The 16,576-nt window shown below is 55.5% G+C and overlaps 2 protein-coding genes across 17 annotated transcripts; one reads left to right on the top strand and one right to left on the bottom strand.

Moving 5' to 3' along the window:
• Positions 1 to 153: 153 nt before the first annotated feature.
• Positions 154 to 5,077, bottom strand: ATRAID (all-trans retinoic acid induced differentiation factor). 3 transcript variants are annotated; one of them, XM_003125294.5, is made up of 7 exons: positions 4,948 to 5,077; positions 4,116 to 4,237; positions 2,339 to 2,410; positions 2,056 to 2,127; positions 1,835 to 1,956; positions 1,433 to 1,530; positions 154 to 484 (listed from the first exon to the last, which is right to left on the bottom strand). In XM_003125294.5, exons 1-7 carry the CDS (start codon positions 5,044 to 5,046, stop codon positions 380 to 382), a joined length of 690 nt encoding a protein of 229 aa, XP_003125342.3. In that variant the 5' UTR covers positions 5,047 to 5,077; the 3' UTR covers positions 154 to 379. The 3 variants fall into 3 exon arrangements, with proteins under 3 accessions (XP_003125342.3, XP_084876045.1, XP_084876046.1); XM_085019919.1 differs by having other exon boundaries at positions 2,339 to 2,794; positions 3,545 to 4,237; XM_085019920.1 differs by lacking the exon at positions 4,948 to 5,077 and having other exon boundaries at positions 2,339 to 2,794; positions 3,601 to 4,237.
• A 60-nt stretch (positions 5,078 to 5,137) lies between these two features.
• SLC5A6 (solute carrier family 5 member 6) lies at positions 5,138 to 16,368 on the top strand. Of its 14 annotated transcripts, none has more exons than XM_013996252.3 (18): positions 5,138 to 5,473; positions 5,866 to 5,932; positions 8,272 to 8,390; positions 9,012 to 9,557; positions 9,878 to 9,943; positions 10,277 to 10,328; positions 10,693 to 10,760; positions 11,082 to 11,236; positions 11,586 to 11,726; positions 11,902 to 12,031; positions 12,523 to 12,611; positions 13,026 to 13,138; positions 13,474 to 13,541; positions 13,966 to 14,052; positions 14,183 to 14,364; positions 14,584 to 14,687; positions 14,911 to 15,029; positions 15,415 to 16,368. In XM_013996252.3, exons 4-18 carry the CDS (start codon positions 9,165 to 9,167, stop codon positions 15,565 to 15,567), a joined length of 1,920 nt encoding a protein of 639 aa, XP_013851706.3. In that variant the 5' UTR covers positions 5,138 to 5,473; positions 5,866 to 5,932; positions 8,272 to 8,390; positions 9,012 to 9,164; the 3' UTR covers positions 15,568 to 16,368. The 14 variants fall into 14 exon arrangements, with proteins under 14 accessions (XP_013851706.3, XP_020943360.2, XP_013851708.3 ...); XM_021087701.2 differs by having other exon boundaries at positions 14,911 to 15,026; XM_013996254.3 differs by having other exon boundaries at positions 5,138 to 5,370; positions 5,866 to 5,938.
• Positions 16,369 to 16,576: the final 208 nt, after the last annotated feature.

Genomic DNA, 16,576 nt, shown 5'->3' on the forward strand with positions numbered 1-16,576 from the left:
GGGTTGCCTCACCTCCTCTCCCCCACGCCAGGCGAGGGGTAACCTGAGAAAACCGGCCCTCCCAAAGTAGCTTCTCCCACCCCAACCAATAAACACACAAAGCCAAGCCAGGGCACCTTCCCTTAAAAGAAAAAAAAAAAAGGGAGAAAGAGAGAAGCAAAAGAAAAAATTTATTATGGTCAACAGCACAAATGAGAACTGATACTAGTCCACTCCTGGGCTGGTGCGTCTGCAACACACTGAGGTTATGCAAATTTCCATCTTCTTTCTAACAACGACTTCCGGTCATCTTTGCTGACCAACGATGTCTAGGAAGCAAATCCCCCTGGCTGGGCTAAGATGGGGATGATCTTTAGGTCAGTAAGAAGACCTCTGTGGTTCATGAAGCCTTGGCTTTTCGGCGTTGAGTCCCCCAAAGCAGGATGGAAATGGATAATGTTGTGGATCCCAGAATACCGAAGAACATGAGCAGTGAGAATGAGCCCTGTGAATAACAAACCCAAAAAACTTCATACAGGATTACACCAAGGGCTTACAACCCAACACCCAGTTCTACCCTAGTATACCAGTGCCCTCATCCAGGGCAATTCTCTTATAGTTTCCTTCTCTGGGTGACTTGAATCAGCTTCTGGTCTGATGGCTTTTTTTTTTTTTTTTGTCTTTTCCAGGGCCGCTCCCGCGGCACATGGAGATTCCCAGGCTAGAGGTCCAGTCGGAACTGCAGCAGCCAGCCTACGCCAGAGCCACAGCAACGCGGGATCTGAGCCGTGTCTGCGACCTACACCACAGCTCACGGTAACACCGGATCCTTAACCCACTGAGCAAGGCCAGGGATGGAACCCGCAACCTCGTGGTTCCTAGTCGGATTCTGTTGCAAGACATGTTTCCTTGAAAACTCCATCTTGTCCTTCTTTACTTTATCCCATCTTCTTGTCTTATTTTATCCCATCTTCCTTCTTGGAGAAACAGTCACAGTGCTGGTAAATGACTTAAGCTTAAGAGCAAAGACCTAAAGGCATAAGTGACTTAAGTTTAAGAACTGTTATGTGCCTAGAGGTCAGAGTAAGAGCTTAACCCTTTACCACCTAAGTGGCTTTCTAAACAAACCCTGTATCATCCACCCATAGCCACTCCTCACTTAATCTCACAATAAAAGCAGTGTGGTTTCTTGAGGCAGGGCTCTTGGTCCCTGAGACCTTGAGTCCCTGGCTCCCACCTATACTTAAGATAAATGTCCCAGTGTCTTGTTTTATGTTAACTATTTTTCCTTAAGTTCCACAGCACCCGTTCTTCAGCCCCATCCTGCTGAGCTGGCCCCGGCAGGATTCATTAACCACTGAGCCACGACGGGAACTCCTGATGGCTCTTCTTTTAAAGAGGTACTTGCTCTATGCATTTCTCTTATCGCTAATGAGAAGGCCTAATTCCTCACCTGGCGCATACACTTGTAGCCATGGAAGCCATCAGCACAAACACACTGCAAGAGACCAGGACCATCAGGAGCACAAGATCCATTCTCAGGACACGTTTCTAGAAACCAGAGAAAAACAGAGACCATCACTGGATTTCATTAATATGTTTCCCAAATATCTGCTTCAATTTAGATTCTCCCAACTATTTTTAGGTCAAAGTAGAGAGGAAAGAAGATTATAGATCATCAGAATGTCATCATCATCATAAAAAAATCATTTTGAGACCTCTTCTTTCCAAAGGATTAAAGCTTCTGAAACCTGAACAAAAGGCACTTAAGCAGTGTGACTGTCTTTCTGACCTAAAGTGATGAAGACAAGGGAGGAAGGGCAGTTTCCAGAAGGGTGAAGGTGAGACAACATACCTGGGTCCCCAGTGCTGTTGCAAAGGTTCTGTTGTCCTTGGCAGGTTTGGTTGGTTATATAAAAAGTGACAACATCCCAGGCATTGATACCTCCCGGACAGTTGACACCTTGTGGCAGTATCCTGAACACAACACAGACAGTCATGTATGCAGCCCAAAGTTGCTGAGCTCACAGTGCTGCCTGTCTTTGATTTTCTCCCCTACCCCATACCCTTACTCACAGAGTCTGGAGCTGGGTAAAGCCACGGAAGGTGTTGGCCCAGTCGCCCTCGAAGGGGTTTGCCTGCAGGTCTCTGCAAAGCGTACATCGTTAGCACTGTGCTCTAGGAAAACACTCTCCTTCCATGCATGCATCTTGCTGAACTGATAAACCAGTTCTCATGCTGAGTTGTTCAAGTGTAGAGAATATGCAACCATTTTCTTAGGAGTCCATCCTCAAAGACTTTCCCATAAACCCTTTGCCATAGGGCACATTTTTGGGAGGAAGGATAACTAACAACTTACATGATGACAGCAGTATGTGCCTGAGCAAAGTCTGGACCAGGGTCCTTCAGAGAACAGTTCTGGAGATCCAGCCTGAGGGAAATAAAGTAATCCATGAAAGTATATGTGTCACCCCTTCCTCTAAGGTAAACGAATACAACCCCCCTTTATGTTAATTGAACATAGGTGTGCCAAGGCCACACACGAGGTACTCTAGTAGGGTGTGAGTGGACAAAGAATTGGGAGGAATGTTGGAAAGGTGGGTTGGGCCTGTCTGTGGTAGTTCCTGGTTTGAACTTGATACTGGGGCAACAGACCATTTAAGTCTAATTTTGTCTTTTTTTTTTTTGCCTTTTCTAGGGCGCTCCCTCGGCATACAGAGCTTCCCAGGCTAGGGGTCTAATCGGAGCTGTAGGTGGCCTACGCCACAGCCACAGCAGCGTGGCATCCGAGCCTCGTCTGTGACCTACACCACAGCTCACGGCAACGCCGGATCCTTAACCCACTGAGCAAGGCCAGGGATTGAACCCACCACTTCATGGTTCCTAGTTGGATTTGTTAACCACTGAGCCATGACAGGAACTCCTAAGTCTAATTTTGTTTTTTATTTCATTTTATTTTTTATTTTATGGCCATACCACAGTATATGGAAGGTCCCAAGCCGGGGATTGAATTCAAGCCACGAATGCAACCTATGCTGCAAGTGCAGCTATGCGGTATTCATTAAGCTCCTGGGCCAGACCAGGGATTGAACCCGAGCCTCTCAAGAGACCCTAGCGGCTGCAGTCAGATTCTTAAACCACTGTGCCATGGTGGGAACTCCCTAAGCCTAATTTTAAAGCCAGAGAGTAATAATGGAGAAAAGTTGGTTTCAGAAAGTTTAATATAAAGAATTTAGGTAGATCAGGGAAAGAGGAGAATGGAAGCAAGACATCTGACATCTTGTGTCTGAAGAGAGGAAAAGTTTAATAGGAATTGATGGTACCCACATGTACCTGGAGCTAACAGAGAGATCAAAGGATACTAAAAGAGATCTAGTTTTAGGAGATACCTGCATAATGGTTGAAGCCGTAATAAAAGGGTGGATTGTCAAGCGTGTATGGGGAGGGTTCCTGTCATGGCTCAGCAGTTAACAAACCCAACTAGTATCCACAAGGATGTGGGTTTGATCTCTGGCCTTGCTCAATGGGTTAAGGATCCAGCATTGCCGTGAGCTGTGGTGGTCACAGACGCAACTCAGATTCTGCATTGCTGTGGCTGTGGCCTGGGCCAGTGGCTTCAGCTCCTATTCAATCCCTAGCCTGGGAACCTACGTATGCCGCAGATGAGCCCCCCGCCCCAAAAAAAAGAGTGTATAGGGAAAACTACGCAGAAGCTAATCTGCATAAAGAGACAAGAGGAAGAATTTGCCTTAAACACAAACAGGAATTAATAAGAAAGAGAACAAAATCATATCACATAGTGTCCTGGAGGCCAAAGAAGTCATTTCTTGGAGACACACAGTAAATGAGCCAAAGAGCTGATAATGAAAGAAAGAATTTTTTTTTTAAACAAAGCCATAAAGACTTTTAAAAAAGAAAAGGCAAATATTATGACATTTACTCATTTCAACCAGGAAGCGCCACAGGGTAGTTTACTTAGCCAAAAATGCTATAACAGATTTAAAGTCTGAGACTCATAGTTTAGAGGCCTCCAAAATAGGTACCAATAGTTATCCTAAAAGCCAATCAGGCAAGCGTTGAAGAATCCAGTTTGGGAACTCTTTTCCAATATTCAGAGATGTCTTCTCCTTCCTCACCCCAGGATGGTGCCCTTCCCATTCAGGCAGCAGCGGCCTTGCAGCATTAGCTCTGGTGTCTGTTTACAATAAAGGGCCACTTCTGACAAATTTTGCACATCCCCGGGACACTGGATGCATATCTGCAGAAGAGATAAAACTATTAGGACTCCAGAAAGAAAAGCCAAGGGAAAAGAACAAAAACAAAAACAAAACAGGGACCAAAAATTAACTGCCAGTCTAGAATTCCTCTAACTCAGGGCATAGACGTGTCCTACCTTTACGTCAGATTTACTAGAAGACAGCGTTTCTGGAGCCAGGTGCCAAAACAGGGCACCAGAGAATTTCTGTACCAGATCTCATCCAGGGAAGGACCTCATCTTTGAGAATTACTATTGGAACATATTTATTATGCCCTCTCCAATGACTTCTCAATCTGCCAGCCGCGATTTGACCGGGTATAAAAGGACTGCAGGTACACAAAGATCTCATCAAGCATAACAGAACGTACAGTCCAGCCACCGCAGGGTATACGGCGTTCGTGCGTCGTGATTTTGCAGAATAACCAGAGGACTTGTTGGTAGAAAGGAAAACTTAAAAGTTACTCAAACATTGAGGAGGGAGGAGGTCAAATTTCAAAGGTCTTTGGACATCGGCAGCGCGGAGGCGCTGGGAGACAGCAGCGTGAGTACTCCGGCGTGGAGCCGTGGAGCCGTGGAGCCGACTGGGTTACGCTAGGGAGGCCCCAGGGACGAAATCCGGGCTGCGGGCTGGCAGGGGAGAGGCCAAGAGGGGAGAGCCGAGGGCCGGCGAGCAACTCTGTTTCAACCCAGCCTCTAATTTGCTTCAGTACCTCGGGTAACGCCAAAGCCCTTGGCACGCTCAGAACGAGGAGCAGGGCTGCAGCCCGGGGCACCAAGCTCGAGGGACTGCGGAAACCGGGACGGGCCATTTTCTGCTCCCTCCGTCCTTCTCAGCTGATCGCGAGACTTGAGAGTGTGGCCCCGCCCCCACCGCCTCTGGCCCTTCCCGGGGGTGTGGCTAGTTGAGCGGTCCGTCGGCCCGGCCAGTCCGCCGGCTGGGGGTTGCCGTAGCGCGCGGAGGCCAGCGCTCTTCTTTGTGGGCCTTCGTCCTCCTTTGGGGGGCCAGACCGCCCCTTCTTTTCCCTGTTACATGAAGGCTCTCCCCACGACCGCTCTCTCAGACCCGCGTTCCTCCAGCCTGGACGCCGAGGTCGCGTCGCCGCAGCGCCTTGGGGCCGATCCTTCCGCCCTCAGTAAACATGGCGGCGCGGCGGGGGCGGGCAGGGGGCGGGACCCTGCTGTCACCCGGCCAGGCGCGGCGGGGCCGGCCCGGACCCTCCTGCGGAGACCCGGCAGGTGGGCGGGACGAGGGCGGGCCGCAAGGGGCTGGGCCGGAGCATAGAGGCTCAGGAGAGTGGCGTAGGGAGGGGAGGGGCGGGAGAGAAGGGGCGGGATGAGTCGGCCCCGAGCGTGGTGGCCCGGGAAGATCGGAGGTGCCCCGGGCGAGGTGGTAGTGGTCCCGCCGCCTCGCCTGTGGAGGGGAGGAGAGAAGCTAGAAAGTAAAGAGGGTAAGGGAGATGGAGGAGCGAAGGGCTAAGGGCAAACACCCCTGGGAGGAGAGGAGCCTGGGGACACCCGAGGCACGCTTTTTCACCTCCGTCCTGAAACCACGCGGTGTCTGGTGCCCTGGCAGGGAGATAGGGGAAGGCGAGATGCTTCCCTAATTCCTCATCTTCTTTGTTTGCCAGAAAAAAAGAGTGATGCAGAACTCGGGAAGAACCACGGGACCTTCTTAGCCTTGGCTGGGCGGCGGAGGTAAGGGTAAGACGAGTGCTGTACCTGGTTGGCCCTGGGGCCTTGACTGAAGGGCACCGAGAGTGAGAGCGAGCCGTGTGCTGGGAGGGACTGAGTGTTGGCTTTGGTTAGGGCCATCAGGAGTTCATCAAAGCTAACCAACGCTTATCTTAAGGAGCCAGGCTTCCCTTCCACCTAGCCCCAGGTGTCAGGAAGCTTCTGAAAGGATTTCCTCTCAGAGGGCTGGCACATTTTCTAAGGCTTTTGTAGTTACTAGGATTTTAATGAGGACCCTAAAGCTTTTCAGACCTTGAAGAATTCTAGGCACGAGGTCAAATTTTGAAGCCCTAGGAAGGTTGGTCCCAAAGTGGCCCCTTTGCCTTTTGTAGGAGTCAAAGCCATCCAGTTTGTGACCAGGGGGGGGGGGGGCATGGTTAAGGTGGTGAAAATTGAGTCTCTTTCTCGTCTGTGTATGTTAGACTTTTTAAAAGGGTCCCACAGGCAGCTTCTTGTGCCCTATGTGCCAGTTTTAGTGGAAAAACCCGTCTCTTCCTTTTGGCTTCCCTTCTCTTTCTTCAGCCATCTAAGAGTGTTCTCTGTATCTCATGCAAATAGAATTCTCAGGAAGCCCTGCCGCTTTACCCCAACAGTGGAGGATCTCCGTTTCTGTGCTTCTGTTTTCCAGTCTGTCCTGGGACCTTCCTTCCTTGCTCCAAACACCTGCCCAGCCACATCATTAACTCTTGCCCTCTACGTGTTGTTATTTGCCCACAGCAGAGATCTCTCACTCTCTGGTACTTTCCATCACCTTTATCACAGTGGTAAAAACTTGCCAAAGAATGAGAACTCTCCAGGTGTTGCAATGTACAAAGGCTCAGGGCATCTTTAGGTTAAATCGAGTGGCCTGTTGGGAACATTGTTCTTGGGACTCACGTTTGTGACTCAGAGTAGAACATGTGATCCAAGAGCTGCCAACTCTGATTTCCTCTCATCATCAGCTCCAAGAGGTTCAGAGTTCAGGCTTGGTCTGTGTGAAGCCATATCTTGCCAGCCAGGCGATGTCTGCCCAAGAACACAGTGTAGGAGAGCGGGAAGCCAGCTAGGCTGATCTTTCTCCTAGTGGGCAGGAGCAGAAGACATGGTTTACATGAATCTGTCTCTAGAGTAGCTGAAATCTAAACTTTGTGCCAGGAATGACTGAGGACAGTGAACACTGCTGCAGTCCCAGTTCTGGGAGGAGGGAGGGAGGGACTCCCGGTGGATCACCTGTCACAGGTACAGACAGCACAGTTTTTTCTCCCTTGTTCTGTATCACGCTGTGGAACCCTTGAGAACTAGAGCGTTTTCCTAAAACGTGCACAACCTGAGACATGGTGTTTTGAAAGTAATAGGCATGGTTACTGCTTTAGTATCGGTACTGCTTATAAAGTAGGTAGCACACTGCTGGATTATAGAGCAGGTGTTCAAAACACATTAGCTGTCATCATGTGAGGAGGTCTAAATTCATGGGCCTCAATGTCTTTGTCAGTAAATGAGTTGTAATAGTGATCTCGTAAGATTCCTATAAGTTTTTGGGTTTTTTTGTCTTTTTGCTATTTCTTGAGCCGCTCCCACGGCATATGGAGGTTCCCAGGCTAGGCGTCGAATCGGAGCTGTAGCTACCGGCCTACGCCAGAGCCACAGCAACACAGGATCCGAGCCTCGTCTGCGACCTACACCACAGCTCACGGCAATGCCGGATCATCAACCCAATCTCTAACCCTAACCCTAACCCTAACCCACTGAGCAAGGGCAGGGACCGAACCCGCACCCTCATGGTTCCTAGTTGGATTCGTTAACCACTGCGCCACGATGGGAACTCCAGATTCCTATAAGTTTTGAGCTGCTATGATCTGGTCCTTGTCCTGAGGATAAGGGTATTTTCTTTGAGGGTTAGTATTTCTTGGACAGGAGTCAGAAAAGCAAACTTCCTGTCTGCTCTCAGCAGCTCCTTTCCAGGTGCCCCTCGCCCACAGCGCCAAGTGTGACTCCTAATCCACCTAGGAATGCTGTTGACCGTGAGCTCCCTGCTCCCCATTCTGGAGGCTCTAGAGCTGAGCTGGGGTTTGGGGGCTGGAGGGTGATAGGGCCATTTGGATCACAGTGATTGGTTCCCTGAAGGGGCCAGAACAAATAGCTGCTGAGCTTCCCTCCACCCCCAGTTCCTCATCTCCCTTATAGACCGACCCTCAGCCTTTGCCTGGCTCCAGACACACAGCTTCTCCAGGAAGCTCTGCCTCCGCACAAGGACTGCTTCTCTAGGCAGGTGTCTGCCCTAGTGGGATAGGACCAGTTTCCCTGACTGTTTCTTTTGCCGCCAGCTCCCCGGCTGCTTTGCTTCTCTCCACATTGGAACTCTGCGCGCCTGGCTCCAGCCTGGTGCCCTCGCACTTGAATCTCGTCCCTCTTCCTGGATCTGCTCTTGACGGTGGTGTTACAGGTAGAGGAGTTGAGAGGCGGGTGGCAGGGCTTGTTTAGCCTTGTTGGGGAGGAGAGAGGGGTTGCCTGGGGATGTGTGCGCGGGAGTTTCGGGCTGCTATGCAGGTGGTCTCCCTGGTGATCCATGCTGAGAAGGGGCGCTGCTCAGAAGGGGACACCGGAGGGGCAGAGGCGGAGGCTGGGAGAAGGGAGGAGGCCCTGCGTCATTTGTCTCTGTTTCTTCTTCCCTGCTGGGTCGTGGCGCTAGGCTGGGCTCTGCTGGCTTAGTACATTGTAGTGACTGGGTCTCTGCCTGCAAGGGGAGGCAGGGAATTCTGGGACAAAACATGGGCCAGAGTTAATTTTTCTTCCGCTGCTAGGGTGGAGACCTGAGAAGGTTCTTAAGTTTCACAGCTGTGTATGCCCAAAAAGCGCTTGGCCCAGAAGTTGTCTCCTGGCTGTCCCAATCTGCTGCTTCCTCCCTCCCCTCTCTGCCCTGCCTAACCCATATCAGTACCTCCAGACCTTCAAGGGCCGCCAAGGAGCTGGCTGGTCCAAGTCTGGCGGGTGTGGGACACACAGGCCCAGGGGTGGGTGGCCATGAAGGTAGGACAGGCCTGACCAAGAGCCGATTTCTTTGCAGCGCCTCCTGGACCATGCCCCTTGGTGGTGGAGGAGGACCGTGAGACAGTGGCTGGGGGTCAGATGGTAGCCACTCACCCGTCACCACCCAGCCAAGTGGCAGCCCAGAGCGCAGGAGCAGCCGACGGCTGCAGGACACGGTCCTGGAGAAGCTATGAACGTGGGGGTGAGCCCCTCCACCACCCCCGCCCCAGCCTCAGACGCAGATGCGAGCGCCTCCACCTTCTCCACGGCGGACTATGTGGTCTTCGTGCTGCTGTTGGTTCTCTCGCTCATCATTGGGCTCTACCACGCCTACCGTGGCTGGGGCCGGCACAGCATCGGCCAGCTGCTGCTGGCCGACCGCAAGATGGGCTGCCTTCCTGTGGCGCTGTCCTTGCTGGCCACCTTCCAGTCCGCCGTGGCCATCCTGGGCGTGCCGTCCGAGATCTACCGATTCGGGACCCAGTACTGGTTCCTGGGCTGCTGCTATTTCCTGGGGCTCCTGATCCCAGCACACGTCTTCATCCCCATCTTCTACCGCCTGCATCTCACCAGTGCCTATGAGGTGAGCAGGGAGGGGCACAGAGACCCCCAGGGTCGGGGTGGAGCGGAGGAACAGGGCGCCCGTGAGGGGTCCGAGCCTCTGGATCTCCTCAGTGCAGTGAGAGTGGCGGGGAGCGCGTGGTGGGTTTATGCGATCGATCGTTCTGGGTGAGGGCAGTGGGGCGGGAGGAGGAGGAGAAGGTGCTGTGCTGAGCGAGACCCCGGGGGAGCTGGATGTTTCGTCTGTTCCGGGGCCTTAGGTGGAAAGTTGTGCCTGAAGGGTTAGGGGTGGAGTGGGGAGGAATACCTTGAGGTTTTTTAAAAAATATCTACTCCTCCTAGTACCTGGAGCTCCGGTTCAATAAGGCCGTGCGGGTCTGCGGGACCGTGACCTTCATCTTTCAGATGGTAAGTGGAACAAGGATGGAGGCATGGTGGGGGGGCGCAACCCCAGGCTTGCCGAGGCAGCTGGAGCCTTCCCCCCGCCTCTCAGACTGGCGCCACCGAAGTTCCTGCTAGCGCCCCCCACCCCCTTCCCTGCCCCCGGGCCATCCTGCTTCCATCCTTCCGGTTCTGACACAGAGACTGGTGGCAGCAAGCCAGACTCTGGAAGGAGGGAGAGGGAGGTGAGCCTAGGGGAGGGAGGCCATGGGAATACCGGGGCTGAGGTCCTCCTTTCCTCCCCGCTCTGCCCACCCTCGTCTCCTCTTCTGCTCACGGTCTCTGTTCCACGGCCGCCAGGTGATCTACATGGGAGTTGTCCTCTATGCACCGTCGCTGGCCCTCAATGCAGGTGAGGAGTCCCAGCCCCTGGCTCGCAGCCACAGCAGGCTGGGGGAACCTGTGGGAGGGGCGGCTAGAGGAGAGTGTGCAGAAAAGAATCCGACCTTGACCGGGGAGTTATTTCACTGCCTGGGCCCTCAGCTGGTCTCTCCTGAAGGTGGAAAGCAAATCAGCCTGACTGTGCCTCCGCTGAATTGGTTAATCAACACCTTTTGGTGGAGCTTTGCAAACCTTTTTTTTTTCCCCATTGTGGTAAATGATTGATTCCATCCATCGTAATGACCAGCCAGTGCACGTCTTACCCAGGCTTCTTGGGCTTCCCTGCTGGGACACCTTCCTCTCGAGGCAGGAACGTGACTTTTATCTGTTCGCAGTGACTGGCTTTGATCTCTGGCTGTCCGTGCTGACCCTAGGCATTGTCTGTAACATCTACACGGCTCTGGTAAGTGCCGCCCGTCTCCGGGGAGGGAGGAGGAGAGGTGAAATCAGGAGGGAGACGGGAGGAAAGGGAACAGAGGGATAAGTAGGTGGGTGGTAGATGAGATGGGAATAGAGGTGAGGAGATGGCGTGAAACTCTAGGGTGCGATGACACGAGATGTGGGAAAAGGGGATGAGATGATGGGTCAGGAGGGTAGGGGATGGGGTGGGAACGCTGTCAATAGGATTTCAGCAGCGCTGCGAGCCTGGGGGGCCATCTAGTGCCCTCGCGGGTGGTGTGGCCTCGTAGGCATCTGGGGCGGGTGTGCTGTCTTTGCCCTGCAGGGTGGACTGAAGGCAGTCATCTGGACAGATGTGTTCCAGACGTTGGTCATGTTCCTAGGGCAGCTGGCGGTTATCATTGTGGGGTCGGCCAAGGTGGGCGGCTTGGGGCATGTGTGGGACGTGGCTTCCCAGCATGGTCTCATCTCTGGAATTGAGTAAGTACACCCCTTCCCCGGCTGGGGGCTGTGGTGCCTGAGAACTGAACCCATCCTAGAGCCTGCGCTCAGGGCCGTAGTCAGCAGAGGGCCGGCTGTGAAAGCCGAGGTGCCACACTGCAGAGGTGGAGGGTGAGCACGGGGGTGGGGGGCGTTTCTGGTACGTGGGGTGAGGCTGTGGGGTGGAGGAATGGCACCCCCCCACCCACACCCTCCAGCTTGCTGCCCCGTCTCAAGTCCGAGGTTCTTGCCTTCAATAGCTCCCTGGCTCCCGCAGCCACCTCACTGCTCTACCCCCTGTTGGAGGAGGGCGAGGAGGGCAGCAGTGACACATTGGTGTCTCCGGCAGGCTGGATCCGGACCCTTTTGTGCGGCACACTTTCTGGACCTTGGCCTTCGGGGGTGTCTTCATGATGCTCTCCTTGTATGGGGTGAACCAGGCCCAGGTGCAGCGCTACCTCAGCTCCCACACGGAGAAGGCTGCCGTGCTGTGAGTGCTGGGACAGGGCGCACAGCCTGGGGGGAGTGTGGGCCCCGGTCCCGCAGGGGCAGCTGGGGTGGGGCCGGGATGCCGGAGCACACACCCCCATTGGGCAGGACACGGCTCCCCTTCCTGGGGCTCGGGCCACGCTGTTCACTCGCGCTCGGCACTGGCCCTCTTGCAGCTCCTGCTACGCCGTCTTCCCCTGCCAGCAGGTGGTTCTCTGCATGGGCTGCCTCATTGGCCTGGTCATGTTCGCCTACTACCAGGAGTATCCCATGAGCCCCCAGCAGATGCAGGCAGCCCCTGACCAGGTGAGAGGACCCCCCCCCCACCCCGTCCCCACCCTATACCCCCCAAGGGCCGTCCGGGCGGCTGCAGAAAGGACCCCCACCCTGGGTGGAAAGTGGCTGCAAAGTCCTTCATGCTCTGAGCTCGCCAGCCCAGCGCGTGAGGATCCCTGCCCCCAGCTAATCCGCGTGCCCACCCTGCCGACCCATCGCTCTGCACGTGCTCTGCGGGAGCCGTCACACGCTCCTCGCCCCCCTCGACGGCGTCATTTCCCAAAGGAGAAAACGTGGCCACACACAGTGGCCGGTGTGCTCAGGTCACCACCTGCGGGGGCAGAGCTGGGAGCGGGCTGCGTCCCTCTCTCTCCAGAGCCCGCTTTCTCTCTGCGCACCGCGCCTGGCACCGCAGTGCCTGGCACCGTCTCCCCAGACCGGCTGGCGCGTGCAGGGGAGGGCGGCTCCCCAGGGGGAAGGGCTGCCTCTGAGGAGAGCTGTGCCCCCTGCTCCGCCTGCAGTTGGTCCTGTACTTCGTGATGGATCTGCTGCGGGCCCTGCCGGGCCTGCCGGGGCTCTTCGTCGCCTGCCTCTTCAGCGGCTCCCTCAGGTACGCCCTCTGCCCTCAGCCCTCAGGCTCGGCACAGCCAACCCCTGCTTGGCGCCAGGTGACGGGCGGAGGGGGGGGTCCCTCAGAGCCTCCTCGTGCCCGTTCGTGTGTGGGTGACAAAGGACGGCTCATCTGTGTGGGACAGAGCGCATCGTCTCCCAGGAGATCCCCCTTTTGGTGAAGGAGCCGTCGTCTTTTATGTTACCAGGAATTGACCCACTAGAGCCACACCTGTACCCCCTCAGGAAAGGCCGGGCAGGGGTCCCTGCCTCCGAGGCCTCGTCCTCAGGGTGGTGTTTGCGCTGCGCACGGCCCCGCCTTCTGCTGCCTTCAGGGCCCGAGTCCCTCAGCGGGGCCCCTTGTTAGTGCTGCCTGTCTCAGCTCCTGGACTCGTCTTTCTCTTCCTCCTTTCAGCACCATATCCTCTGCTTTTAATTCACTGGCAACAGTCACGATGGAAGACCTGATTCGACCCTGGTTCCCTCATTTCTCTGAAGCCCGGGCCACCATGCTCTCCAGAATCATCGGTGGGATCATGGGGCCACATCTCTTGAGCCATGTCCTTTCTGAGACACACCCAAGCCCTGCTGGCCAGCTTTAAAGAACCAGCTCTAACCTGGTTCAGCACTTGCTCGATGAAGCAAGCGGCCTTGTTTGTGTGTCGGGGAATTTTCTGGGGAGGTTCCTGAGTCACGAGAAGCGAGGACAGGGTGGAGGGACTGGAGCTGGGGCCTGAGTTCACATACCCTGTTGCCAGGGACGCTGAGGTTATTGTTTGGCTGGGGAAGGCGCTTTGCTCTTCTTTGCCGCTTTCTGTCGTGATAGCTCACATCTGCTTGTTTCCTTCCTTCTTTTTCCCCAGCCTTTGGCTATGGGCTCCTTTGTCTGGGAATGGCCTATATTTCCTCCCAGATGGGACCTGTGCTGCAGGTAAGGACTGTGGAGAGAAGAAAGCAACTTTTTTTTTTAAGGGAGAAAAGGAGCTTTTTAAAGCAGGAAATGGAAGAAACAGCTGTTGTGAAAGGAATGACGTAGCGGGCAGGTGTCAGAAACCTCCCTGTGTTATGCTCCCGTTAGCTGTGAACAGATTCAAGTAGCCCGAAGCCCCAGCATCATTCCTGGGGCCTTGTCGGCTGGGAGACATCTGAGATCAGCCTCGGGGCACGAGGCACGTTCCCTTACTGTTTCCGCTGTCTGGAACCTTGGGTTCTGATGCTTCTGGGTAAAAGAGATGGGCAGAGAGATCTGGCACGTGGGGCTCTGAGACAGTGGCTGTGGCTACGCCTGCCTGGTGCCGCCGGGGTCTCTCAGCCTGTCTGTTCGTTTGTTTTTGTCTCAACCCTGTCCTCCACAGGCAGCAATCAGCATCTTTGGCATGGTTGGGGGGCCGCTGCTTGGACTCTTCTGCCTTGGGATGTTCTTTCCTTGTGCCAACCCCCCTGTGAGTGACTCATCTGGCTACACAGTCACGTGCCCGGGTGGACCTTGGGAATGGCTTGGCAAGGCCCTCTTGAGTGCTGGGAAGTGGCGTGAATGTTTGTGACAAAAGTGTGTGCTGTACCTCTGGGCAGGGAGCCATCGTGGGCCTGTTGGCTGGACTCGTGATGGCCTTCTGGATTGGCATTGGGAGCATAGTGACCAACATGGCCCCTGGCACGGCACCCCCTCCCGCTAACGGGTCCAGCTTTTCCTTGCCCAGCAATCTGACCACTGTCACCGTGGCCACACTGATGCCCTCGACTACCCTCTCCAAGTGAGTCCGAGCTCATGCTCTTTCTCTTTGGCTGGCATGGCCAAGTTTAGAGGGATTTTTCCAGGGGCTTTGTTGTGGGATGGGCCACCAGAGGCCTCAGAAACTGTTGGGTGCTGGGTCCCATAGGCCCAAGGGCCTTGTAGGAGGGAAGAGGCCGGGGCCGGAGGGATGCCGCGTGTCAGTGAATTGCTAATTGTCCTCCCCCTCTGCTCTCCCCAGGCCCACAGGGCTACAGCGGTTCTATTCCCTGTCGTATTTATGGTACAGCGCTCACAACTCCACCACGGTCATCGTGGTGGGCCTGGCTGTCAGTGTGCTCACTGGTGAGGGTGTGGGGGAGGGACCCGGAGGAGCAAGGACAGGCTGAAGGGGGTGGGGCAGGGGTGCGCTCAGGGCCCTGGAGTCTGGAGCTCAGGGACCTCCTGGGTGTCTGGGACAGTCATGCTCCTTGGCTGAGCTCCAGGAGGTGGACAGGGGCTGGGGGCTGGGCGCCTCAGAGTGTGCCCTGGTCACACAGCAGGAGCCTCAGGAGCACTTTGTCCTCAGGGGGGATGCGGGGCCGGACCCTGAACCCTCGGACCATCTACCCAGTGTGGCCGAGACTCCTGGCCCTCCTGCCCGTGTCCTGTCAGAAGCGCCTCTGCTGCAGAACCCACAGCCAGGTAGCACCTCTGTTGTCCAGATGGCCGGCCCTCCTCCCCTCTCAGACTGTGGGGCTCCTGGGCCCCCTTCCCTCCCTCTGCTCCCCGCAGCCCCCTTTCTCTGGTGAGTAGCCTGAGCCTGGACCGTCCCACAGCAGCTGCCCAGCTCCTTCCCACAGGGGAGCAGGGGCCTGGTGGGCAGAAGGGTCTTGGTCCTGAGAGACCACGCTGCTGGCCTTTCCTCTGCTCCCCCGTGCTCACCCCGGGCCCGCTCCCCACTTTCCCCGCCGCCCCTGGCTGGTCTCCTTAACAGTGGGATCAGAGCAGGGTCCCCTTTCCCGCGTGGGCTCCTTCACCACCTCTTTGTCTCAGTCCGCCCTGCCCGTTCCGCCTGCTCCGTGTTCCCCAGGACCTCTCCGGGGACCTCGCTGGGTTTTCAGAGAAGATGAGTAACGGGATGCTGAGGAGGAACAGCGACAAGGTGGCCATGGCTGTGCCTGAGGAGGACCCAGCCCACCAGGGGATCAGCCCCACTTTCGTCCTCCAGGAGACCTCACTGTGATCGGAACTCGGCCCCGGCCCCAGAGGCCACCCTCTGGTACAGGGACGCGTTCCCTGAGGTTCTGCAGGGGTGATGGAGGACTGGGTGATGAGCCCACACCAAAGGACCTCACTCTTAGGGGTCTGGGCTGCAGAAACGGTCCCATCGCGGAAGGTGTACGAGGAGGAGGAGGTTTTTCCTTGTTCGTGCCAGTCTGTTCTCTGGAGATCCAGGCTTGCAGGGGGCAGGATTTTACCAGAAAAGGCGGTAGAGGCAGATCCTCTGGGAGGAGGATAACGGCTTCTGATTCAGCCTCCCCCAGCTCCATTATAGAAACGCAGTGCTGGGCCCACTTTGGCAGACTGACCCTCTCCCTAGAAGAAAACTCCGAGCCACCTTGGTCAGCTCTGCTCCCCTTGCAGTCCCGTCGGAGCACCAGTTCTGTCAGCCGCAGAGGGCCCGTGATACTATTTTCAGGTTGTCTGTGATACCCAGGCCCCGCTCATTCTTAGCCATTGACTTCCATTCTTGAGAGGGAGGTTCTCGTGTCCCTGAGAGGCCCCTCCATCTCTTCGGCAGAGAGTAGGAAGCTTTCCACCTGGCTGGCACCCGCCGCGTAAGGGGCGCTTGGGGATGGGGCAGATGTTGATCCAAGAAACCAGGGTATGACCAGGTCCACTGTGGAGTGTGCCATCCTTCTGACTCGGAAGCCATGCCACCCTCGTGTCACTTGGTCATTCACGCTCCTGTTTCCTTTCGGAGTTTCTTCCCACATATCTTTGTTCCTAGGAAATAAAGACGGCCATTGGGCTGGTATCTGTACTCCTGTGCTGTCTGCCGTTGCTTTTGTCCACCCTAGTCCTGTTCCAGGCACAGATAAAGAGCCCCTTCTCCCATGCACAGGTGTCCCTCTGCTGCCAAGAGAGAGGGGACCAGTGATGGCTCGGTGAGGCTTCCGGTCCCTGTGGCTGGTGTGTCCGCAGGGGGAGCATTGTGCTCGGACGATGCGCAGCTCTGCGGCTTCTCTTCC

This window comes from Sus scrofa, chromosome 3 (assembly GCF_054392235.1).
Source record: "Sus scrofa isolate SSC_HxYL_T2T_F1_AM1 chromosome 3, Sscrofa_HxYL_maternal_Yorkshire_Landrace_v2.0, whole genome shotgun sequence".
In the NCBI taxonomy this organism is placed as follows: domain Eukaryota; kingdom Metazoa; phylum Chordata; class Mammalia; order Artiodactyla; family Suidae; genus Sus; species Sus scrofa.